Here is a 27,017-nt window from a genome sequence, read left to right as displayed (position 1 = left end):
GTTATTATGGGGCACTGTGGATATCACTGTTATTATGGGAGCACTGTGGATGTCACTGTTATTATGGGAGCACTGTGGATGTCACTGTTATTATGGGAGCACTGTGGATGTCACTGTTATTATGGAGGCACTGTGGATGTCACTGTTATTATGGAGGCACTGTGGATATCACTGTTATGGGGGCACTGTGGATGTCACTGTTATTATGGGAGCACTGTGGATATCACTGTTATTATGGGAGCACTGTGGATATCACTGTTATTATGGGAGCACTGTGGATGTCACTGTTATTATGTGTGCACTGTGGATGTCACTGTTATTATGGAGGCACTGTGGATATCACTGTTATTATGGGAGCACTGTGGATATCACTGTTATTATGGGGGCACTGTGGATATCACTTATTATGGGAGCACTGTGGATGTCACTGTTATTATGGGAGCACTGTGGATATCACTGTTATTATGGGGGCACTGTGGATATCACTGTTATTATGGGGACACTGTGGATGTCACTGTTATTATGGGGACACTGTGGATGTCACTGTTATTATGGGAGCACTGTGGATGTCACTGTTATTATGGGAGCACTGTGGATGTCACTGTTATTATGGGGGTACTGTGGATATCACTGTTATTATGGGGGCACTGTGGATATCACTGTTATTATGGGAGCACTGTGGATGTCTCTGTTATTATGGGGGCACTGTGGATGTCACTGTTATTATGGGGGCACTGTGGATATCACTGTTATTATGGGGCACTGTGGATATCACTGTTATTATGGGAGCACTGTGGATGTCACTGTTATTATGGGAGCACTGTGGATATCACTGTTATTATGGGGGCACTGTGGATATCACTGTTATTATGGGAGCACTGTGGATGTCACTGTTATTATGGGGGTACTGTGGATATCACTGTTATTATGGGGGCACTGTGGATATCACTGTTATTATGGGAGCACTGTGGATATCACTGTTATTATGGGAGCACTGTGGATGTCACTGTTATTATGGAGGCACTGTGGATATCACTGTTATTATGGGAGCACTGTGGATATCACTGTTATTATGGGGGCACTGTGGATATCACTTATTATGGGAGCACTGTGGATGTCACTGTTATTATGGGAGCACTGTGGATATCACTGTTATTATGGGAGCACTGTGGATATCACTGTTATTATGGGGGCACTGTGGATATCACTTATTATGGGAGCACTGTGGATGTCACTGTTATTATGGGAGCACTGTGGATATCACTGTTATTATGGGAGCACTGTGGATGTCACTGTTATTATGGGGGCACTGTGGATATCACTGTTATTATGGGAGCACTGTGGATGTCACTGTTATTATGGAGGCACTGTGGATATCACTGTTATTATGGGAGCACTGTGGATATCACTGTTATTATGGGGGCACTGTGGATATCACTTATTATGGGAGCACTGTGGATATCACTGTTATTATGGGGCACTGTGGATATCACTGTTATTATGGGAGCACTGTGGATGTCGCTGTTATTATGGGAGCACTGTGGATATCGCTGTTATTATGGGGCACTGTGGATATCACTGTTATTATGGGAGCACTGTGGATATCACTGTTATTATGGGGGCACTGTGGATGTCACTGTTATTATGGGAGCACTGTGGATGTCACTGTTATTATGGGAGCACTGTGGATGTCACTGTTATTATGGGAGCACTGTGGATATCACTGTTATTATGGGGGCACTGTGGATGTCACTGTTATTATGGGAGCACTGTGGATATCACTGTTATTATGGGAGCACTGTGGATGTCACTGTTATTATGGGAGCACTGTGGATATCACTGTTATTATGGGGACACTGTGGATGTCACTGTTATTATGGGAGCACTGTGGATATCACTGTTATTATGGGAGCACTGTGGATATCACTGTTATTATGGGAGCACTGTGGATATCACTGTTATTATGGGGACACTGTGGATGTCACTGTTATTATGGGAGCACTGTGGATATCACTGTTATTATGGGAGCACTGTGGATATCACTGTTATTATGGGAGCACTGTGGATATCACTGTTATTATGGGGACACTGTGGATGTCACTGTTATTATGGGAGCACTGTGGATATCACTGTTATTATGGGAGCACTGTGGATATCACTGTTATTATGGGAGCACTGTGGATGTCACTATTATTATGGGGGCACTGTGGATGTCACTGTTATTATGGGGGCACTGTGGATGTCACTGTTATTATGGGGCACTGTGGATATCACTGTTATTATGGGGGCACTGTGGATGTCACTGTTATTATGGAGGCACTGTGGATATCACTGTTATTATGGGAGCACTGTGGATATCACTGTTATTATGGGGACACTGTGGATGTCACTGTTATTATGGGGACACTGTGGATGTCACTGTTATTATGGGAGCACTGTGGATGTCACTGTTATTATGGGGCACTGTGGATATCACTGTTATTATGGGAGCACTGTGGATGTCACTGTTATTATGGGAGCACTGTGGATGTCACTGTTATTATGGGAGCACTGTGGATGTCACTGTTATTATGGAGGCACTGTGGATGTCACTGTTATTATGGAGGCACTGTGGATATCACTGTTATGGGGGCACTGTGGATGTCACTGTTATTATGGGAGCACTGTGGATATCACTGTTATTATGGGAGCACTGTGGATGTCACTGTTATTATGTGTGCACTGTGGATGTCACTGTTATTATGGAGGCACTGTGGATGTCACTGTTATTATGGAGGCACTGTGGATATCACTGTTATTATGGGAGCACTGTGGATATCACTGTTATTATGGGGGCACTGTGGATATCACTTATTATGGGAGCACTGTGGATGTCACTGTTATTATGGGAGCACTGTGGATATCACTGTTATTATGGGGGCACTGTGGATATCACTGTTATTATGGGGACACTGTGGATGTCACTGTTATTATGGGGACACTGTGGATGTCACTGTTATTATGGGAGCACTGTGGATGTCACTGTTATTATGGGAGCACTGTGGATGTCACTGTTATTATGGGGGTACTGTGGATATCACTGTTATTATGGGGGCACTGTGGATATCACTGTTATTATGGGAGCACTGTGGATGTCTCTGTTATTATGGGGGCACTGTGGATGTCACTGTTATTATGGGGGCACTGTGGATATCACTGTTATTATGGGGCACTGTGGATATCACTGTTATTATGGGAGCACTGTGGATGTCACTGTTATTATGGGAGCACTGTGGATATCACTGTTATTATGGGGGCACTGTGGATATCACTGTTATTATGGGAGCACTGTGGATGTCACTGTTATTATGGGGGTACTGTGGATATCACTGTTATTATGGGGGCACTGTGGATATCACTGTTATTATGGGAGCACTGTGGATATCACTGTTATTATGGGAGCACTGTGGATGTCACTGTTATTATGGAGGCACTGTGGATATCACTGTTATTATGGGAGCACTGTGGATATCACTGTTATTATGGGGGCACTGTGGATATCACTTATTATGGGAGCACTGTGGATGTCACTGTTATTATGGGAGCACTGTGGATATCACTGTTATTATGGGAGCACTGTGGATATCACTGTTATTATGGGGGCACTGTGGATATCACTTATTATGGGAGCACTGTGGATGTCACTGTTATTATGGGAGCACTGTGGATATCACTGTTATTATGGGAGCACTGTGGATGTCACTGTTATTATGGGGGCACTGTGGATATCACTGTTATTATGGGAGCACTGTGGATGTCACTGTTATTATGGAGGCACTGTGGATATCACTGTTATTATGGGAGCACTGTGGATATCACTGTTATTATGGGGGCACTGTGGATATCACTTATTATGGGAGCACTGTGGATGTCACTGTTATTATGGAGGCACTGTGGATGTCACTGTTATTATGGGAGCACTGTGGATATCACTGTTATTATGGGGGCACTGTGGATATCACTGTTATTATGGGAGCACTGTGGATATCACTGTTATTATGGGGGCACTGTGGATGTCACTGTTATTATGGAGGCACTGTGGATGTCACTGTTATTATGGGAGCACTGTGGATATCACTGTTATTATGGGGGCACTGTGGATATCACTGTTATTATGGGGACACTGTGGATGTCACTGTTATTATGGGGACACTGTGGATGTCACTGTTATTATGGGAGCACTGTGGATGTCACTGTTATTATGGGAGCACTGTGGATGTCACTGTTATTATGGGGGTACTGTGGATATCACTGTTATTATGGGGGCACTGTGGATATCACTGTTATTATGGGAGCACTGTGGATGTCACTGTTATTATGGGGGCACTGTGGATATCACTGTTATTATGGGAGCACTGTGGATGTCACTGTTATTATGGGGGTACTGTGGATATCACTGTTATTATGGGGGCACTGTGGATATCACTGTTATTATGGGAGCACTGTGGATGTCACTGTTATTATGGGGGCACTGTGGATATCACTGTTATTATGGGAGCACTGTGGATGTCACTGTTATTATGGGGGTACTGTGGATGTCACTGTTATTATGGGGGCACTGTGGATATCGCTGTTATTATGGGAGCACTGTGGATGTCGCTGTTATTATGGGAGCACTGTGGATATCACTGTTATTATGGGAGCACTGTGGATGTCACTGTTATTATGGGAGCACTGTGGATATCACTGTTATTATGGGAGCACTGTGGATATCACTGTTATTATGGAGGCACTGTGGATATCACTGTTATTATGGGAGCACTGTGGATATCACTGTTATTATGGAGGCACTGTGGATGTCACTGTTATTATGGGGACACTGTGGATGTCACTGTTATTATGGGAGCACTGTGGATGTCACTGTTATTATGGGAGCACTGTGGATATCACTGTTATTATGGGAGCACTGTGGATATCACTGTTATTATGGGGCACTGTGGATATCGCTGTTATTATGGGAGCACTGTGGATATCACTGTTATTATGGGAGCACTGTGGATGTCACTGTTATTATGGGAGCACTGTGGATATCACTGTTATTATGGGAGCACTGTGGATATCACTGTTATTATGGGGGCACTGTGGATGTCGCTGTTATTATGGGAGCACTGTGGATGTCACTGTTATTATGGGGGTACTGTGGATATCACTGTTATTATGGGGGCACTGTGGATATCACTGTTATTATGGGGGCACTGTGGATGTCGCTGTTATTATGGGAGCACTGTGGATGTCACTGTTATTATGGGGGTACTGTGGATATCACTATTATGGGGGCACTGTGGATATCACTGTTATTATGGGAGCACTGTGGATATCACTGTTATTATGGGGGTACTGTGGATATCACTGTTATTATGGGGGTACTGTGGATATCACTGTTATTATGGGGGCACTGTGGATATCACTGTTATTATGGGGGCACTGTGGATGTCACTGTTATTATGGGAGCACTGTGGATATCACTGTTATTATGGGAGCACTGTGGATATCACTGTTATTATGGGGGCACTGTGGATGTCGCTGTTATTATGGGAGCACTGTGGATGTCACTGTTATTATGGGGGTACTGTGGATATCACTGTTATTATGGGGGCACTGTGGATATCACTGTTATTATGGGAGCACTGTGGATGTCACTGTTATTATGGGGGCACTGTGGATATCACTGTTATTATGGGGGCACTGTGGATATCACTGTTATTATGGGAGCACTGTGGATGTCACTGTTATTAGGGGGGTACTGTGGATATCACTGTTATTATGGGGGCACTGTGGATATCACTGTTATTATGGGGGCACTGTGGATATCACTGTTATTATGGGGGCACTGTGGATATCGCTGTTATTATGGGAGCACTGTGGATGTCACTGTTATTATGGGAGCACTGTGGATATCACTGTTATTATGGGAGCACTGTGGATATCACTGTTATTATGGGAGCACTGTGGATGTCACTGTTATTATGGGAGCACTGTGGATGTCACTGTTATTATGGGAGCACTGTGGATATCGCTGTTATTATGGGGGCACTGTGGATATCGCTGTTATTATGGGAGCACTGTGGATATCACTGTTATTATGGGAGCACTGTGGGTATCGCTGTTATTATGGGGGCACTGTGGATATCGCTGTTATGGGGCACTGTGGATGTCACTGTTATTATGGGAGCACTGTGGATGTCACTGTTATTATGGAAGCACTGTGGATGTCGCTGTTATTATGGGAGCACTGTGGATGTCGCTGTTATTATGGAGGCACTGTGGATGTCACTATTATTATCGGGGCACTGTGGATATCACTGTTATTATGGGGGCACTGTGGATATTACTTATTAAGGGGGCACTGTGGATGTTGCTGTTATTATGGGGGCACTGTGGATATCACTTATGGGGGCACTGTGGATATCACTGTTATTATGGGGGCACTGTGGATATCACTGTTATTATGGGGGCACTGTGGATGTCGCTGTTATTATGGGGGGCACTGTGGATGTCACTGAATATCACTGTTATTATGGGGGGCACTGTGGATGTCACTGTTATTATGGGGGCACTGTGGATATCACTGTTATTATGGGGGCACTGTGGATATCACTGTTATTATGGGGGCACAGTGTATATCACTTATGGGGGCACTGTGGATGTCGCTGTTATGGGGGCACTGTGGATGTCGCTAATATTATAAGGGGGATGTAGATGTTTCTGCTGTTATGGGGGCACTATGGGCCATTTACCTTTTCTCATGAAGGGTGATATGGAATGGTCCATGACGAACGAGGGGATGGTGCTATAATTGGCCATTGGATTCCCCCTCATGGCCTGGAAGGTGGTGTGCTGGTAGACCTCCTCTAAGACGTCCTCGGAAAGCTCCTTTCCCAGGAACCTCATCACTTTCTCAATTTCTCGCCTTGTGTTCTGGCGAAAATAAGAAATTGCAGATTGACCTGGGAATACTATCCTCCTCTCACCCAGTATTTCACCTCTTACCTCCATCATGTCTTCATAGAAGATGTAAAGAACCTGATGACTATTCTTTGCTTCCCACCATCCTTGCACGTGGTCAAACCAGCTCCCCCAAAATACTGTAAGAGGAAATCCAAAATTTTCAACATATAATGTCACAGCCCCATCCAGTTACTAATATCACTCATTAACCATGATATTATTGAGTGATGTCACAGCTCCCCCCCCTCCGATTGCTAACATCACTCAATATTCATTTGATCCCATTGTAATTTTTTTTTTTTAGGGACTGCCATGGGCACGCACTAGGGGCCATGTTTTGATTTTTTTCCTTCCTCTTCTATATACACACACTTGAGTGACACAGCTGGATTTACACCAAGACTTGTGCTATTTTTTTATATTCACATCCAGAGATACTCTCAAAATTCTGCTATTTGCCCTTGAGAACAGACAGAGGTTGAACTCCACTATGTTTTTTATTTTATGACCTTACAGCTGTACTTAGACAATGCTCTTCTTTCTGATCACAATCGAACCAGCAGAATCGTGAATGGAGATAAATAATAACATTGTTGGATTTTTTTATGACTTTGTACCATTCCTCCTATTATAACTCCTGGAAATGTATGAATAAATTGAAAACTGGGTGACATCATTCCACTTGTCAATATGGTGCGGAGATCAGCGGTATAACTCTCTTTCTACAGGAATATTACAGATAATTACTGAGGTTCACCTTTAATTTACTGCTGATAATTAAGGCCCTGGCACCCACCGTCTCCAGAAAGGAACGTTGAGAAGTAGTCACCCCAGTCTCCGGGGTCCGGGAGACCTTTGTTCATTCTCTGGAAGTGATAGTACGACACCATGCAGTCCTTGGCGTTCCGTGCCACGTATATCACCTGTGCAGAAGGGCAAAAAAGCATCTACCTCTAAATCAATCCAAGACAACCTGACGATGGGGACCCCGGGTGGTTCCGCAGCCCCTTTACCTTACAGTCCTGCTCCCAGAAGGACATCGGCAGCAGCTGGACGGGAAGGTGGGTTTTTAGGATGCGCGGAGGCGCCATGTTTTCTGCCAACTGCAGTCCTTAAAAAGAAGTCAAGGGTCAGCTCATCCTTCACTCCTACAGCCATTGATCAGTCAAAGAGGAGGAGTCAAGACGTAGCAAGGGCTGTGCATTTCTGTGAAGCCTGGGTGACCTGGTGACTAAAGGTTTCTAAAAATGGCGGCTGGAACGGTATTGGACCCCACTTTTAGGCATAAATGGTAGTGTCCATTAATTCTATTGCTCCCTCTTATCAGCCAGAATGGCTACTACTCACAACACAGGGTCTTCCGTGGGCATACTACTACTCAGACAACACAGGGCGAGGGTAAAACAGCGTGGCAATACTTTATTGAACCACCAAACAAACAATAAACACATAGAACAGTCCCAGCAAATCCCCAAGATGGTGCAACATTACACAGTCCTCACCCTTCCACTGGCCCGCCTGGGAATAGAACAGCTGCGACTTTGGGACTTCCAGGGCCAACTACCTCAACCAATGACCCCCCGCTTTTGGCGGGCCCCCACAGATAGCTTCCTAAGCTTGCCACTACCTCCTGACAGTCCATCAAGGTACAAGGCCAGGAGACCGGATGGTCCCACCCTGGCCTCTCCGAGAGTTTCCATGGGGCCAGATGACCAGCTGGTCCCAATCTGGCTTCTCCGAACATCTCCATGGGTTCCAGGCAACCGGAGGGTCCCACCTGGCAACCTCAAACATATCCGTGGGGCCAGGCGGCCTCATCGTCCCAACCTGGTCTCCCCAAATGTATCCATGGGTTCACTGGTGGTCAATGGAGCAGATAAGTATCCTTCCAGTCAGGACTATGTACCCTTAGATTGGAATCATGCAGAATCCAAATCTGTGCCTCTCTGGATGAAGCCATGCTACCAAGCTGATGTCCTGAAGAGAGTCTGATCATTGATTTTCTATTTTAATTCTCATTGCTACAGAGGCTTATGTCCCTTAAATAATTACAAGCACACATCCACACGTCAAGGATTAGAGATATTATTCCACAGGGCTCAGGTTTCATTGTTTGTGCATTTAGTCAATTTACATAGTGGGTATAGATCAACAACTAGCTGGCTTAGTACAATATGTAATTAGCACATAAACATTATTGTTTCCAAACCAAGAAAGTCAACATTCAGGTTGATACACATAATAGTATGTCCTTCTTGACCAGCCACAGGAAAACACATACATTCACAAGTCAACACAAACAATAGTGTATTTCATCGTGGCTTAACAAATCTAGACATCTGGCTGATTAAGATAAAAAGCTGTTTCGTCACACACATTAATATATATAATATATTCCTCACCTGATGGGACGGGTTTTGGCGCCACGGCTTCCAGAAATGGATGCTTGTCGTAGGTGGGCGCCCGGTGGCATTTTTCCACGTCGCCTTCCTGACATATCATATCCACAACCTCCTGCATCCACGTGATGCCTTAGAGAAAGAGGCTTCTCAGTTATCAGATACCGATTATCCTCCAGTCACATCCAGAGCTGCGCTCACAATTCTGTGTTGTGTATACAGCTTTGGCTGTGACTAGAGTATACAGACAATATGATCTCCACTGTACCTGCTTTTGGATAAGCGGCCACCAGAACGTCTTCTGGATGCGCCTGAAATTTCCAGATGTCGTCCCACGTGTCACACGTGTTCTGGTCCATCGGGACGCCAGAGATGTGTCCGACGCGCGGCCTCGGCATCACGTACCCGCCAAAGTGCTGGGCGTTCTGTGCAAAAGCCATGAAGACGGCGCCGGGCGAGCGGTGGGTGAAATATGGAGTAATTCAAATGTGGGTGAAAGTGGAGAGGCAGCGGCAGGAATTCCTCTTCAGATGGTTTCTATGGAGCGTCGGAGCCCAAATAATAGAGATTTCCCCACGTGACCCTCGTGCTGGAACTCGCCAGGCTGTGAGATGTTGCACTTGCCAATTAAAGGGACATGACGCGCCTCTGATGAGATTATTCCTCTCCCCACTTACATGGTGTGGTCAGTACCATATCTTCCTCCATTGTATACTCCAGTCACATCCAAAGCTGCTTTCAAAATGTCAGCGTATGACTGAGCTTTAGCTAAACTTCGCAGACGATCTGGTAAGATCACATTACCTCTCACAATGCTCTGCTCCCTGGCGATAGAAGCAGAGGAGTGAATGCAGCTCTGAGGGTGACGTACCTGCGCTCTGGCAGAGACAATAGTGGCTACTGGATCACGTGGGTGGTGGGTTAATTATAAACCTCGTGAAATGATTGACTAAAGGACTTTCTTGTATACACTGCAGGATTTTATTTGTGGGTTGTGTAGGTGACCGGCTGTCTAGGTTACAGGCTGTCTAGTTAACGAGATGTTGAGGTGATGGGTCATCTAGGTGATGGTTCATGTAGGTAACAGGTTGTCTAGGTAACTTTGTATAAGTGATAGACAGCCCATTACAGAGGTAGTCGGTAGTCTTGGCCACAGGTTGCCAAAGTGATGGATCATTTACTTTGCCGGTTGTCTAGGTGGCAGGTTGTCTACGTAACAGAATCTCTAACTCATCAGTCTTCTAGGAGACAGGTTGCCTAGGTGATAGGTCACCTAGTTGGCAGGCCATCTGCGTCATGGGTTGTGGTGGATATTTGGGGCTGTGACTGGATTAAGGAATGAGAGAGTCTTGGAGGACGGGGTACAGGGGAGGTATGGAGGACTGGACTGGCCCATAAAGGTCCAGCATATGCTAGGGATGGAGGCTACTGACATTACGCTGAGCCACCATAGGCGAGATCCATACAGGGCCCCACTGGCCTCAGGCTGCCCTGAAGACTGACAGTCATTTTCTGGGGCCATTGGTCATCTTATCTCATGCTTACCATCTCTCCCAGAAAAAGGGGAGAAATTACAGACCTTAAGAAGAGTTGGAAAGGTACCGGAGGTGATTGACCTGATCGCTGGTGGGTATATGGAGGAAACATTTTTGGCAATGACCTTTGCTCTGAAGGACGCGTGTCTGGTGAGGAGTCCTCCAGGATGTTGCTTTGCGAGAGAGGTCTTCCATTGCTTGGAAACACCTTCACACCTATTAACCTAATTACTGACTATGAAGGGCTAAAGGGAAAACTCAAAAGTCCATGGAAGTGAGGAAAAAAACGTAAAAAAAAAAAAAAAATCACATCACGGAGCAGAACCAATGACATGACCTCCATGAGTCCTGTTATAAAGGAGTCAGCAGAGACCTGTATTTCACATAATAGAATATATTATCACATATGGACAAGATTACAGGCGTAAACAATCAGAGCTCGTTACGGAAGACCAGACCGCTGCCTGCCATCTTCTTCTCGTACTCTTCATCAAATACGATGTTCTGAGATTCAAGGAAATGGTTCTTCCAATCTCCGACAGTTCCTGAAAGTAAAGGGATAGGTTAGGATTTCTGCAAGAGTTCCATTGGTAAAACATTGTTGGCCCAGAGATGCCATCTTGGTGTAGACCTTTCCACATGTCAAGTAATGGAAACCTCTTGGAGAGCCTCTAATGAGAACTACTTGGGACATGTAGATACAGGAGATTTCAAGGGAAGAGTGGGGGGCATTAATGATGCAGGACTAATTCACACTGCCTCTTCGGCCACCCACCTTTCCTCATAAAGGATGACACAGACTGGTCTAGGACAGTCTCTGGGAGGGCACTAAAGTTGACCATTGGATTGTCCTTCAAGGACTTGAAGGAGGTCTGGAGAAGGATCTTCTGAATGATGTCTTCAGAGAAGTCTTTACCCAAGAACCTCATCACTTTCTGGATCTCGCGTCGAGAGTCCTGTCCGAGGAAGAATTTGAAGTATTAACACCCGACGTGACAACTCCTGACCACATGAGAGTCTGTTACCTCAATCATATCCTCGTAGAAAACGTAGAGGACCTTATGTTTGTCCTTCGCCTTCCACCATCCAAGCACGTGGTCAAACCAGCTCCCCCAAGTCACTAGGTATAGAAATTAGAAGAGAATCTCACAACGATAAATATGAAGCAACAATATCTGAAATGTAAGGATCCAGAATTACCGTCTCCATCCAGGAACATTGAGAAGAAGTTGTCCCAGGGGTCGGGGTCTGCAAGGGTCTGATCCATCTTGTAGAAGTAGTAGTAGGACACCATACAGTCCTTAGGATTCCTCGCAACATATATAATCTGCCAGAGAGGAATGCGAGACGAGTCTACATGACCCCGACTGTATAGACAAAGCTCACCACCATCACGTTGTGATACAGTGTGGCCACCATTACAGACCACTCAATCCTCTGGAACTACTCGCCAGAAGACGATGGCTGGAAAAGTTTCTGGTCGTCTCCCGTAGCTCACCTTGATGTCTTTTTCCCAGAACGAAGGTGGCATTACGGGGACGGGAAGATGAGTTTTCAGGACACGAGGAGATGGCATAGAGTTAGCCACTGCCAGAGCTGGAAATGCATGAAATATTCACCTGAATTCATAATCTGTCAATGCAAAAAACTGGCAGCAAAGTAAGATATGGCATCCCGTGGCCCCTGGATCTGCTGGCTGAATAGTGCGGCTTTATTTTTATCTCACATCCATCTATTGTCTGCATCATCTATCTGATATCTTTCTGTCTAGCTGTGTAAAGGGATAGGTTCACAGCCATGAATATGCAATGTACACTGTGACACACACATCTATACAGTGCCTTGAAATAAATCTTCATACCCCGTGAACTTTTGAACATTTTTTCTCGTTACACCCACAAACTTAAATGCAGCTTCCCAGCCCCTGCTGAAGAAAATCATCCCCACAGCATGATGCTGCCACCATGTGTGACGGTGGGGATGGTGTTTTCAGGGTGATGTACAGTGTTAGTTTTCTGTCACACATATCATTTTGAATTTAGCCCAAAATGTTTGAATCTGACCTGGACCCTGCTAGCATGTGGCGATCATACAAAGTACTGACTTGGGGGGCTGAATACAATTGCAGGTCACGATTTTCAGACTTTATATTTCTAAAATAATTTGAAAACCTTGTATCATTTCCTTAATATGTCACAAATACTTGCTACTTTTGTGTTGCCATCACAAATGTGATCCTTTGTGTTCTCGGTACTCACACGTGTGCCCCATTTCTAGGAATGGCACCTTGACAAAACAGGGCGCTCTCAGGCTCTTCTCTACGTCGCCATCCTGGACGATCAGATCCAGAATCTCCTGCATCCAGGTGGTCCCTGCCGTGAGATATCACATCTACTCTTGTTCCCATATCTGCTCTTACTACAGAGATTCCTTCCCGCTCCTGCTCACCTGATTTGGGGTAAGACACCACCACAATGTCGCCGTCCCGAGCCTGGAAGTTGTATATTGTGTCCCATATGTCACAGATTCCCTTCAGGAGAGGAACCCCCTCAATTTGGCTCATTTCGGGGGTGAAGTCCGCCATCTCCTGCACTAATTTCTCTATGAGTTCAGGATCCATCCTGGGAGGAGAGAGTAGAGATCGGTGACCACGATATAATCCAGACGGCCGTCATCCATCATCACCTTCACTGAGGTGCGAGTCCTGCAATGGTGAGAATCACATATAGGACGCGGCACGGACCTGTGTCCAGGAGTGAAGCCGAAATTCTGGAGGGAACAGAGAATCTGCCACCAAGGATGGGAAAAGGAGCTAAGAGACGGATATCACCGGGGAGCGCTGCCGAGTTCACGAGACCCTGCGGATACAAAGGGTTTATTCACAGGAAGCAAAGCAAAAACCAAACACTACCCCACCCATCACATCAGTACAATCCTGCAGCACTCCAATAACGGATCCTGGCACTCACGTGAAGATTACATTTCTTTAACCCCTTTAAAGCTCAAGACTTACTAATACGCGTCTGTACCTGGGCTTTAAGAGCCTGATATGTATTAGTAAGTTTTTGCAATAGCGCGCGCACACAGGCTGTGCGGGTGCGATCGCCACCAGGTGTCAGCTGATTGTCACAGCTGTCACCCGGTACTATGTGCTGGGAGCGGTGCGGGACCGCTCCCGGCACATTAACCCTCTCAATGCTGCAATCGAAGTCGCTCACAGCATTGCGGTGGCAAGGGGAGGTGATCGCAATACTCCCCTCCTCTCCCGGCCTCCAGCTCTGTCTGCAAAGGCTTCCCAGATGTTGCCATGATGAACCGATGTCGTCATGACAACATCCAGGTCACCAGACAGTAGGAAGATATTTTGGTCATGCGCAGTGCATGACCAAAGTAGCTTCTGCATCTGCAGCTCTGACAGCCTGCATGGCACAGGGATGGTGCTGCATTCCTGTGCTATGCAGGCAATCAGAATTTAAAAAAGTGAAAGTCCAATAGTGGGACAAAGTATAAAAGTAAATAAATAAAAATATAATGTACTCATCAATAAATATTATGAAAAAAATAAATAAAAGTACACATATTTGGTTTCGCCGCATCCAGAACGACCTGACCTATAAAACTGTCACACTAGTTAACCCCTTTAGTGAACACTGTAAAAAAATAAATAAAAAACAAAGCAAAAAACAATGCTTTATCACCATACCGCCAAACAAAAAATGGAATAACACGCGATCAAAAAGACAAATATAAATAAAAATGGTGCCGCTGAAAACGTCATCTCGTCCCGCAAAAACAAGCCGCCATACAGCTCCATCAGCTGAAAAATAAAAAAGTTATAGCTCTCAGAATAAAGCTATGCTAAAAAATATTTTTTTCTATAAAATAGCTTTTAAGCGCCAAAATATAGAAAAATGATATAAATGTGGTACCGCTGTAAACGTACTGACCCGAAGAATAAAGCTGCCTCATCAATTTTACCACACGCGGAACGGAATAAAAAAATAAATAAAAAAAACACAATTCCTGAATTGTTGGTTTTTGTTTATTCTGCCTCCCAAAAATCGGAATAGAAAACGATCAAAAAATGTCACGTGCCTGAAAATGGCACCAATAACAACGTCAAGTCATCCCGCAAAAAACGAGCCGTCACATGACTGTCTGCCAAAATATAGAAAAATTATAGCTCTCAAAATATGGAGATGCAAAAACTAGATTTTACAAAAAAATGCGTCTTTTTGTGTGTGACAGCTGTCAATCATAAAAACCCGATATGATTCTGGTATCGCTGTAATCAAACCGACCCGAAGAATAAAGTCGTCTAATCACTTATACCGCACGAAGAACGGCGAAAAAAATAAACTCTCGGGTTAGGGTTGTGCTAGGGTTAGGGCTGGGGTTAGGGTTGTGCTAGGGTTAGGGCTGGGGTTAGGGTTGTGCTAGGGTTAGGGCTGGGGTTGGGATTTTTTTCAAATGTTGAAAGAAAAGAAGATGACGATATGGCGACTAGTGTTGAGCGCAAGTGCTCGCTACTTGAGTTTGCATTGGGTGCTCTGGTATGCATTGAGTATCGTGGGTATTTGAGTGACATGCTCGAGTCTCTGCCCCATATGCTTCGCGGCCAAAAAAAACTCGCGGGGATTGCCTGCCATGCACGAGCGATCCCCGTATGTTTTTTTTGGGTGTCTAATAACCGTGAAACATGAGGGGTGGGGACTTGAGCATGTCACTCGAGCACACGCAGTACATGGAGCATACCTGAGTACCCGATGCAAACTCAAGTAGCGAGCACTTGCGCTCAAGACTAATGACAACTTATTCAATATGATGACTTAATGTTATCAAATTCTGTGTCTTACATCTGGGTTCAAAATGTTCACTATACCCCTTAATAAAATCATTGAGGGGTGTAGTTTCCAAAATGGGGTCACTTGTGGGGGTTTCTGTGACACCTCTTCTCGGAAGCCCTTTATTTTACCCTGAGAGATGGGGGACTTGGAGTCGGGCCCTGTGATGGAGAGATGGGGTGCAGCCGTGGCCCGGACCTCACCCGTGCTCAGGGCCGTCACAGTAAAAAGGATGGTGTGGGCTTATCCGGGTTGAGTGGCTGATTTAAGACTACTCCACCTGTGGCACCTGGTGAAAGCCACCAGCGCCGCCGCAGTCCGCTGAGGCATGGTGTTATGGCGGCGAAAGTTATTACTACTCCCCAGAGGCGGAGCAAGGCCTCAGGGCAGAGGGACAGGATGACAGGGGTAGTAGTAGAGGAGAACGGGCACCGCGGCGCGCGGTGTAGCGCAGAATAAACAGTCCGGAGGCCATAGGGGTGAACTTCCAAGGCTTTACTCACTTTAGAGATGGCAGAAGGAAGGAGACTCCCTGCTCCCCGCGGAGTCCTGCGGTCACCAGGGACGGGGGTCCGACAACCTCCGAGTAAGTCCAGCATTCAGTCGGGACCCTGTACCAGAATGTTCCTGAACTACAGCCCGAATCCTTTCCTGTCCGTGTGTGTGGATAGGCCGGGTCTCCCTCTGAGCTCTTCTCAGAACAAGGGCACGGGTGGCAGCTCCGCTCCGTCCGATACCTGGTGGGATACTCTGGGCCTACCGGGCTTTCCCGACCAGGACGTAGAGTAGCAAGGTCGGTTGTCGGGGGCCGGTACCCCTCTTGCAGCCGGACTCCCTCTGAATATCAGCATGGCGAGGACAGGTGGCGTGCTCCGCTCCGTCTGCATCCTGCCTGGGATCCATTTGCTATGGAGCCACACTCTTAAGCTCCGGGCCTTCTTGGTCCTGGTCCTTGACCGGGTCGAGACATTCCTTGTCTACAACCTACCCCTCGTTCCAAGGCCGGGGTACGAGGGCTGTGTCTCCATCCAATGCGGGCCCACACAGGATCCGCGTTAGGGTGGGGGATCACAGTCCACTCAGCAATTGACAGCATAGAGACAGTTAAAGCGCGACTGAAGGCAGTCAAAGAACCCTGAGCCCAAGATGGCTTTTTATTAAATATGAAATTTAAAGTGTAACTATCTTGTGAGTCCTCCACCCTCACCCACTAACTGGTTCCCCTCACTCTTGGTTCCCCAGTCTCCCTGTAACCAGGGGAGCAGCACCTAGTGCATACTTGCCCCCTCTGGTGGAGAAATGTGGTGTTGGATGCAAAGGTTGGGTCACGACTATCACACTGTTCTTACTTCAGAGGAGGAACACTACACTCCATTAGAGAAGTGCAGCATCCCTGTGGCGGTCGAACCCTCAGGGGCGCCACATTTCCACTATTTAGGCACATCAGGGGCTCTCTAAATGCAACATGGCGTCCGCTCTCGATTCCAGACAATTTTGCATTCAAAAAGTCACACATTGCTCCTTCCCTTCTGAACCCTGACATGCGCCCAGACACTGTATTTTCCCCACATATGGGGTATTGGCGTACTCAGGAGACATTGCACAAAAGTTTTTGGGGTCCATTTTCTCCTGTTACCCTTGTGAAAATAAAAAAAAAAATGGGGCTAAAACATCATTTTTGTGGAAAAAGTTAGATTTTTTTTATTTTCACAGCTCCATGTTATAAACTTCTGTAAAGGACTTGGGGGTTCAGGGTGCTCACCACACATCTAGATAAGTTCCCTGAGGGGTCTAGTTTCCAAAATGGGGTCACTTGTGGGGGGTTTCCATTGTTTAGTCACATCCGCTAATTATTCAAGCAAATTTTACATTCAAAAAGTCAAATGGCGCTTCTTCCCTTCCGAACCCTGCCGCGCGCCCAAACAGTGGTTTTCCCCCACATATGGGGTATCAGCTTACTCAGGAAAAATTGCACAGCAAACTGCATGGTGCAATTTCTCCTGTTACCCTTATGAAAATGCAAAATTGGGGGCTGAAAAAAAATTTTGTGGGAAAAATGTGAAAATTTTATTTTTACGGCTCAATGTTATAAACTTCTGTGAAGCACCTGGGGGTTCAAGGTGCTCACCACACATCTAGATAAGTTCCCTGAGGAGTCTAGTTTCCAAGATGGGGTCACTTGTGGGGGGTTTCCATTGTTTAGGCACATCAGGGGCTCCCCAAATGCAACATGGAGTCCGCTAATTATTCAAGCAAATTTTACATTCAAAAAGTCAAATGGCGCTCCTTCCGTTCCGAGACTTGCCGTGCGCCCAAACAGTGGTTTTCTCTCACATATGGGGTATTGGCGTGCTCAGGGGAAATTGCACAACAAGTTTTGGCTTCCATTTTTTCCTGTTACCCCAGTGAAAATAAAAAAAAAATTGGGTCTAAAATAACATTTTTGTGAAAAAAGTTAAATGTTCATTTTTTTCTTCCACATTCAAAAAACTCCTGTGAAGCACCTGAAGGGTTAATAAAGTTCTTGAATGTGGTTTTGAGCACCTTGAGGGGTGCAGTTTTTAGAATGGTGTCACTTTTGGGTATTTTCTGTCATAAAGACCCCTCAAAGTGACTTCAAATGTGATGTGGTCTCTAAAAAAATGGTTTTGTAAATTTTGTTGGAAAAATGAGAAATCGCTGGTCAACTTTTAACCCTTATAGCTCCCTAACAAAAAAAATTTGGTTCCAAAACTGTGCTGATGTAAAGTAGACATGTGGGCAATGTTATTTATTAACTCTTTTGTGTGACATATCGCTCTGATTTAAGGGCATAAAAATTCAAATTTTGAAAATTGCAAAATTTTCGCCAAATTTCCGTTTTTTTTCACAAATAAACGCAAGTGATATCGAAGAAATTTTACCACAATCATGAAGTAAAATATGTCACGAAAAAACAGTCTCAGAATCAGGGGAATCCGTTGAAGCGTTCCAGAGTAATTACCTCATAAAGTGACAGTGGTCAGAATTGTAAAAATTGGCCGGGTCATTAACGTGCAAACCACCCTCGGGGGTAAAGGGGTTAATGGAAGTCCACATACATGCTCACTTTCATTAAAGAAATTTAATCTACACGCGAGTGCCAAGATCAGTTATTGGAGTGTACGCTGCAAGCTTTCCACAACGACTGAGTGGAGTGACAAACCCAACTACTACTATACCATTGTGTAACATTGGCTGGAGACAGGAAGGGTCTATAGTAAACCCCACAGCCTGTGATGTTACCTCCATTATCCTCCAGAGCTGCACTCACTGTTCTGCTGGTGCAGTCACTGTGTACATACATTACATTACTGATCCTGAGTTACATCCTGTATTATACTCCAGAGCTGCATTCACTATTCTGCTGGTGCAGTCACTGTGTGCATACATTACATTACTGATCCTGAGTTACATCCTGTATTATACTCCAGAGCTGCACTCACTATTCTGCTGGTGCAGTCACTGTGTGCATACATTACATTACTGATCCTGAGTTACATCCTGTATTATACTCCAGAGCTGCACTCACTATTCTGCTGGTGCAGTCACTGTGTACATACATTACATTACTGATCCTGAGTTACATCCTGTATTATACTCCAGAGCTGCACTCACTATTCTGCTGGTGCAGTCACTGTGTGCATACATTACATTACTGATCCTGAGTTACATCCTGTATTATACTCCAGAGCTGCACTCACTATTCTGCTGGTGCAGTCACTGTGTACATACATTACATTACTGATCCTGAGTTACATCCTGTATTATACTCCAGAGCTGCACTCACTATTCTGCTGGAGCAGTCACTGTGTACATACATTACATTACTGATCCTGAGTTACATCCTGTATTATACTCCAGAGCTGCACTCACTGTTCTGCTGGTGCAGTCGCTGTGTACATACATTACATTACTGATCCTGAGTTACATCCTGTATTATACTCCAGAGCTGCACTCACTATTCTGCTGGTGCAGTCACAGTGTACATACATTACATTACTGATCCTGAGTTACATCCTGTATTATACTCCAGAGCTGCACTCACTATTCTGCTGGTGCAGTCACTGTGTACATACATTACATTACTGATCCTGAGTTACATCCTGTATTATACTCCAGAGCTGCACTCACTATTCTGCTGGTGCAGTCACTGTGTACATACATTACATTACTGATCCTGAGTTACATCCTGTATTATACTCCAGAGCTGCACTCACTATTCTGCTGGTGCAGTCACTGTGTGCATACATTACATTACTGATCCTGAGTTACATCCTGTATTATACTCCAGAGCTGCACTCACTATTCTGCTGGTGCAGTCACTGTGTACATACATTACATTACTGATCCTGAGTTACATCCTGTATTATACTCCAGAGCTGCACTCACTATTCTGCTGGTGCAGTCACTGTGTAAATACATTACATTACATTACTGATCCTGAGTTACATCCTGTATTATACTCCAGAGCTGCACTCACTGTTCTGCTGGTGCAGTCGCTGTGTACATACATTACATTACTGATCCTGAGTTACATCCTGTATTATACTCCAGAGCTGCACTCACTATTCTGCTGGTGCAGTCACAGTGTACATACATTACATTACTGATCCTGAGTTACATCCTGTATTATACTCCAGAGCTGCACTCACTATTCTGCTGGTGCAGTCACTGTGTACATACATTACATTACTGATCCTGAGTTACATCCTGTATTATACTCCAGAGCTGCACTCACTATTCTGCTGGTGCAGTCACTGTGTACATACATTACATTACTGATCCTGAGTTACATCCTGTATTATACTCCAGAGCTGCACTCACTATTCTGCTGGTGCAGTCACTGTGTGCATACATTACATTACTGATCCTGAGTTACATCCTGTATTATACTCCAGAGCTTCACTCACTATTCTGCTGGTGCAGTCACAGTGTACATACATTACATTACTGATCCTGAGTTACATCCTGTATTATACTCCAGAGCTGCACTCACTATTCTGCTAGTGCAGTCACTGTGTACATACATTACATTACTGATCCTGAGTTACATCCTGTATTATACTCCAGAGCTGCACTCACTATTCTGCTGGTGCAGTCACTGTGTAAATACATTACATTACTGATCCTGAGTTACATCCTGTATTATACTCCAGAGCTGCACTCACTATTCTGCTGGTGGAGTCACTGTGTACATACATTACATTACTGATCCTGAGTTACATCCTGTATTATACTCCAGAGCTGCACTCACTATTCTGCTGGTGCAGTCACTGTGTACACACATTACATTACTGATCCTGAGTTTCATCCTGTATTATACTCCAGAGCTGCACTCACTATTCTGCTGGTGCAGTCACTGCACATACATTACATTACATTACTGATGCTGAGTTACATCCTGTATTATACTCCAGAGCTGCACTCACTATTCTGCTGGTGCAGTCACTGTGTGCATACATTACATTACTGATCCTGAGTTACATCCTGTATTATACTCCAGAGCTTCACTCACTATTCTGCTGGTGCAGTCACAGTGTACATACATTACATTACTGATCCTGAGTTACATCCTGTATTATACTCCAGAGCTGCACTCACTATTCTGCTAGTGCAGTCACTGTGTACATACATTACATTACTGATCCTGAGTTACATCCTGTATTATACTCCAGAGCTGCACTCACTATTCTGCTGGTGCAGTCACTGTGTACATACATTACATTACTGATCCTGAGTTACATCCTGTATTATACTCCAGAGCTGCACTCACTATTCTGCTGGTGCAGTCACTGTGTACATACATTACATTACTGATCCTGAGTTTCATCCTGTATTATACTCCAGAGCTGCACTCACTATTCTGCTGGTGCAGTCACTGTGTACATACATTACATTACTGATCCTGAGTTACATCCTGTATTATACTCCAGAGCTGCACTCACTATTCTGCTGGTGCAGTCACTGTGTACATACATTACATTACTGATCCTGAGTTACCTCCTGTATTATACTCCAGAGCTGCACTCACTATTCTGCTGGTGCAGTCACTGTGTACATACATTACATTACTGATCCTGAGTTACCTCCAGTATTATACTCCAGAGCTGCACTCACTATTACTGATAGTGAACAGTTATAGAAGTGGTTGACTTTCTGTCCTGAATGATATTATTATACATATGGTGCCACTTTCTGGTAGAGACTAATTATTGAACATCAAGAAAATAGAAGTTCATGGGGAGGCAGACTGCGGGGATAAAATATTTTATTCACATCAGAGTAAAGCCTGGGTGCAGGGGTGTGGGGGTGCAGGGGTGCGGGGGGTGTGGGGGTGTGAGGGGTGTGGGAGTGCAGAGGTGCGGGGGGTGTGGGAGTGCAGGGGTGTGGGGGTGCAGGGGTGCGGGGGGTGTGAGGGGTGTGGGAGTGCAGGGGTGTGGGGGTGCAGGGGGTGTGGGAGGGCAGGGGTGCGGGGGTGCGGGGGGTGTGGGGGTGCGAGGGGTGTGGGGGTGCGAGGGGTGTGGGGGAGTGCAGGGGTGCGGGGGGTGTGGGAGTGCAGGGGTGCGAGAGTGCAGGGGTGCGAGAGTGCAGGGGTGCGGGAGTGCAGGGGTACGAGGGTTGCGGGGGTGCGAGGGGTGCGAGAGTGCAGGGGTGCGAGAGTGCAGGGGTGCGAGAGTGCGGGGGTGCAGGGGTACGAGGGTTGCGGGGGTGCGAGAGTGCAGGGGTGCGAGAGTGCAGGGGTGTGGAGGTGTGGGGGTGCGGGAGTGCAGGGGTGTGGAGGTGTGGGGGTGCAGGGGTGTGGGGGTGCAGGGGTGTGGAGGTGTGGGGGTGCAGGGGTGTGGAGGTGTGGGGGTGCGGGAGTGCAGGGGTGTGGAGGTGTGGGGGTGCAGGGGTGTGGAGGTGTGGGGGTGCGGGAGTGCAGGGGTGTGGGGGTGCGGGAGTGCAGGGGTGTGGAGGTGTGGGGGTGCAGGGGTGTGGAGGTGTGGGGGTGCGGGAGTGCAGGGGTGTGGAGGTGTGGGGGTGCAGGGGTGTGGAGGTGTGGGGGTGCGGGAGTGCAGGGGTGTGGGGGTGCGGGAGTGCAGGGGTGCGGGGGGTGCGAGTCTCCAGTCGGATACGGCTGTTTCGCGCGGCACGTTTCTCCGGGTCCAGTCCCTGCAGTGCCCGGCTATGTTCTTGCTATGCACTTTACCTGAGGCTGCACCTGCTGATGATGGTGGCCGGCCCAGCTGTTTGCCTCCAGAGCTGCATTCATGCAGCCTCTCCGTTACCTCTTGAATGGTCGGATATGCATCTGTTTTGGGAGGGTGGACTCTTCCCTGATATTTGAATTTTTTATTATAGTGACATCTTTATAAATCATTCAGAGGGCTCACCATAGTGTCAACGAACAACCATCAGGATTATTGGATCCTGCATTATATCTCTGCTGTATATTCTCTGGTATAGGTATCTGTATACACACTATATCTATTGGATCCACATGGTAGAACTCTCTCGGGGGGGATTTCTGTCCATGCGGCTTCATTTTTAGTTTTATATGTTTTTTAACTGTATTTTTTACTAAGTGATGTTCTAGGTCTTTTCTATAATAACATTTCTACAATGTTTTCCATACACTGCCTCCATATATCATTACTTACTAGGCTTGGTGCCTGCTCTGCCCTTTGCTTTTCCTCTTTGATTTATTTCTCAGGGACTCTGGCACAGGTGTATGTTTAATTATAAGCTGGTGCTGGGTTATGGCTTAGATACCCAGCTCAGCAGACAGTATCTCACAGGATAGGATTAGATACACGGCTCAGCAGACAGTATCACACAGGAGAGGATTAGATACACGGCTCAGCAGACAGTATCACACAGGAGAGGATTAGATACACGGCTCAGCGGACAGTATCACACAGGATGGGATTAGATACACGGCTCAGCAGACAGTATCACACAGGAAAGGATTAGATACACGGCTCAGCAGACAGTATCACACAGGAGAGGATTAGATACACGGCTCAGCAGACAGTATCACACAGGAGAGGATTAGATACACGGCTCAGCGGACAGTATCACACAGGATGGGATTAGATACACGACTCAGCAGACAGTATCACACAGGATAGGATTAGATACACGGCTCAGCAGACAGTATCACACAGGAAAGGATTAGATACACGGCTCAGCAGACAGTATCACACAGGAGAGGATTAGATACACGGCTCAGCAGACAGTATCACACAGGATAGGATTAGATACACGGCTCAGCAGTCAGTATCACACAGGATAGGATTAGATACACGGCTCAGCAGACGGTATCACACAGGAGAGGATTAGATACACGGCTCAGCAGACAGTATGACACAGGAGAGGATTAGATACACGGCTCAGCAGACAGTATGACACAGGAGAGGATTAGATACACGGCTCAGCAGACAGTATCACACAGGAGAGGATTAGATACACGGCTCAGCAGACAGTATCACACAGGATAGGATTAGATACACGGCTCAGCAGACAGTATCACACAGGAGAGGATTAGATACACGGCTCAGCAGACAGTATCACACAGGATGGGATTAGATACACGGCTCAGCAGACAGTATCACACAGGAGAGGATTAGATACACGGCTCAGCAGACAGTATCACACAGGAGAGGATTAGATACACGGCTCAGCAGACAGTATCACACAGGAGAGGATTAGATACACGGCTCAGCAGACAGTATCACACAGGAGAGGATTAGATACACGGCTCAGCAGACAGTATCACACAGGATAGGATTAGATACACGGCTCAGCAGACAGTATCACACAGGATAGGATTAGATACACGGCTCAGCAGACAGTATCACACAGGATAGGATTAGATACACGGCTCAGCAGACAGTATCACACAGCAGAGGATTAGATACACGGCTCAGCAGACAGTATCACACAGGAGAGGATTAGATACACGGCTCAGCAGACAGTATCACACAGGATGGGATTAGATACAGGGCTCAGCAGACAGTATCACACAGGAGAGGATTAGATACACGGCTCAGCAGACAGTATCACACAGGACAGGATTAGATACACAGCTCAGCAGACAGTATCACACAGGAGAGGATTAGATACACGGCTCAGCAGACAGTATCACACAGGATGGGATTAGATACAGGGCTCAGCAGACAGTATCACACAGGAGAGGATTAGATACACGGCTCAGCAGACAGTATCACACAGGACAGGATTAGATACACGGCTCAGCAGACAGGATCACACAGGATAGGATTAGATACACGGCTCAGCAGACAGTATCACACAGGAGAGGATTAGATACACGGCTCAGCAGACAGTATTACACAGGAGAGGATTAGATACACGGCTCAGCAGACAGTATCACACAGGAGAGGATTAGATACACGGCTCAGCAGACAGTATCACACAGGATAGGATGAGATACACGGCTCAGCAGACAGTATCACACAGGAGAGGATTAGATACACGGCTCAGCAGACAGTATCACACAGGATAGGATGAGATACACGGCTCAGCAGACAGTATCACACAGGATAGGATTAGATACACGGCTCAGCAGACAGTATCACACAGGATGGGATTAGATACAGGGCTCAGCAGACAGTATCACACAGGAGAGGATTAGATACACGGCTCAGCAGACAGTATCACACAGGATAGGATTAGATACACGGCTCAGCAGACAGTATCACACAGGATGGGATTAGATACAGGGCTCAGCAGACAGTATCACACAGGAGAGGATTAGATACATGGCTCAGCAGACAGTATCACACAGGATAGGATTAGATACACGGCTCAGCAGACAGTATCACACAGGATGGGATTAGATACAGGGCTCAGCAGACAGTATCACACAGGAGAGGATTAGATACATGGCTCAGCAGACAGTATCACACAGGACAGGATTAGATACACAGCTCAGCAGACAGTATCACACAGGATAGGATTAGATACACAGCTCAGCAGACAGTATCACACAGGATAGGATTAGATACACGGCTCAGCAGACAGTATCACACAGGAGAGGATTAGATACACAGCTCAGCAGACAGGATCACACAGGATAGGATTAGATACATTGCTCAGCAGATAGTATCACACAGGATAGGATTAGATACATTGCTCAGCAGACAGTATCACAGGAGAGGATTAGATACACGGCTCAGCAGACAGTATCACACATATCAGGCTTGGATACACCATTCCAGTTATGTTTGCTGTTGTTCCTCCCCCGGTGTCGGACCATGTCTCGCCTCCTTTGCTGCGGTGTGTATGATACGAGTTTGCCTGTATCTAATCTGCTGTACCCGAGCCGTCTGTGACTCGTCTGCCCACAGATAAGTCGTCTTCAGCTCTGACGTGATCCTTGTGATCGCTCCCTACGACCGGTAATAACATCCCTGATCCAGGACCCCACACCCCGGGGTATCCCCTCCATATAGCGAGCGTATATGATGTCCTTCTGCGATGCTTCCACTTACCTGCAGCGGCGCCTCATGACCCTGACCCTGACCCTGACCCTCACCCTCACCCTCACCCTGACCCTGACCCTCACCCTCACCCTCACCCTGACCCTCACCCTCACCCTCACCACAGACTGCAGTGATCACCGCCCGGGCGTGGACTCTGGGGAGGGAGTGACTTCTGGGGTCTTTTATGAGCGCCCTCCAGTGGGGAGGGAGGAAATCTCAGCCTGGAGTCGTTCTCCGCTGCAGTGGGGTCAGACTGAGAATCTGGGGCCCCCATTACTACCAGCCGCGGGGTCCGTCCGTACCCTTAACCCCTTCCTGACATGGCTATTTTCCAAGAGCCATACCTTTTTTATTTCTCCGTCCCCATGGCCGGTGAGGACTTGTTTTTTGCAGGACGAGTTGTACTTTGGATTGACTCCCGTTTATTTTATCACGTGTTATGTTGGAAAGTGATGAGGCGCCTGTCAGGAGCTAGCGTTCACAGGAGTAACATCATGACAAACACAGGGGTCTTCCGCAGACCCCCGGCCATCATTGCACCCCATCGCTGCCCCACATTCACGTTGTGGGATCCTCCCATCCTCCGCGGGGCCAGTCCGACTCTGAGCAGTACAGGAAAATGTGTGCAGACTGATATAATGAGGAATCTAGAACTTCAATGCCAGTCTGCTGCTGTAAAGCTTCCTATATATGTAGTGGCCATCATTACTATCACCCAAAAATACCACCTGCCTGCTCCTACAGTTG

General features: G+C 46.4%; 2 protein-coding genes across 7 annotated transcripts in view; both read right to left on the bottom strand.

Annotated features, from left to right (window-relative positions):
• Nucleotides 1-10,300, bottom strand: part of LOC141162541 (sulfotransferase 1C1-like) — a 220,844-nt gene extending 210,544 nt beyond the window's left edge. Inside the window, exons 1-6 of one of the 2 annotated variants that reach the window (XM_073648742.1) lie at nucleotides 9,655-10,296; nucleotides 9,390-9,518; nucleotides 8,001-8,098; nucleotides 7,784-7,910; nucleotides 7,030-7,124; nucleotides 6,777-6,957 (exon numbers count right to left, since the gene is read on the bottom strand). In XM_073648742.1, coding sequence (XP_073504843.1) covers nucleotides 6,777-6,957; nucleotides 7,030-7,124; nucleotides 7,784-7,910; nucleotides 8,001-8,098; nucleotides 9,390-9,518; nucleotides 9,655-9,826 — 802 coding nt within the window. In that variant the 5' untranslated portion in view covers nucleotides 9,827-10,296. Of the gene's footprint in view, nucleotides 1-6,776; nucleotides 6,958-7,029; nucleotides 7,125-7,783; nucleotides 7,911-8,000; nucleotides 8,099-9,389; nucleotides 9,519-9,654 lie in introns of both variants that reach the window. The other variant, XM_073648743.1, reaches the window with a different exon arrangement.
• Nucleotides 10,301-11,301: 1,001 nt separating this feature from the next.
• On the bottom strand, nucleotides 11,302-26,716 carry LOC141162542 (sulfotransferase 1C2-like). 5 transcript variants are annotated; one of them, XM_073648744.1, is made up of 9 exons: nucleotides 26,615-26,716; nucleotides 13,665-13,779; nucleotides 13,370-13,542; nucleotides 13,180-13,293; nucleotides 12,420-12,517; nucleotides 12,122-12,248; nucleotides 11,947-12,041; nucleotides 11,697-11,877; nucleotides 11,310-11,466 (listed from the first exon to the last, which is right to left on the bottom strand). In XM_073648744.1, exons 3-9 carry the CDS (start codon nucleotides 13,539-13,541, stop codon nucleotides 11,354-11,356), a joined length of 900 nt encoding a protein of 299 aa, XP_073504845.1. In that variant the 5' UTR covers nucleotide 13,542; nucleotides 13,665-13,779; nucleotides 26,615-26,716; the 3' UTR covers nucleotides 11,310-11,353. The 5 variants fall into 5 exon arrangements, with proteins under 5 accessions (XP_073504849.1, XP_073504845.1, XP_073504848.1 ...); XM_073648747.1 differs by lacking the exon at nucleotides 26,615-26,716 and adding an exon at nucleotides 26,390-26,526; XM_073648745.1 differs by lacking the exon at nucleotides 26,615-26,716 and adding an exon at nucleotides 26,280-26,343.
• Nucleotides 26,717-27,017: the final 301 nt, after the last annotated feature.

The sequence above is a fragment of the Phyllobates terribilis genome, unplaced genomic scaffold (genome assembly GCF_046119375.1).
Source record: "Phyllobates terribilis strain yellow unplaced genomic scaffold, ASM4611937v1 Scaffold_9__5_contigs__length_417890890, whole genome shotgun sequence".
Lineage (NCBI taxonomy): Eukaryota > Metazoa > Chordata > Amphibia > Anura > Dendrobatidae > Phyllobates > Phyllobates terribilis.
The sequence above is the reverse complement of the archived record's forward strand: the minus strand, read 5'-3'. Positions and strand labels throughout refer to the sequence as shown.

Bases quoted from the DNA above. Each gene is read 5' to 3' on its own strand.
- LOC141162542 (XM_073648744.1), bottom strand. From the start codon at position 13,541: ATGGATCCTGAACTCATAGAGAAATTAGTGCAGGAGATGGCGGACTTC. The intron at 12,249-12,419 runs GTGAGCTACGGG...CCTCTCTGGCAG, and splicing joins TCTGGGAAAAAGACATCAAG to ATTATATATGTTGCGAGGAA. The intron at 12,042-12,121 runs GTAATTCTGGAT...TTCTATACCTAG, and splicing joins AATGTTCCTGGATGGAGACG to TGACTTGGGGGAGCTGGTTT.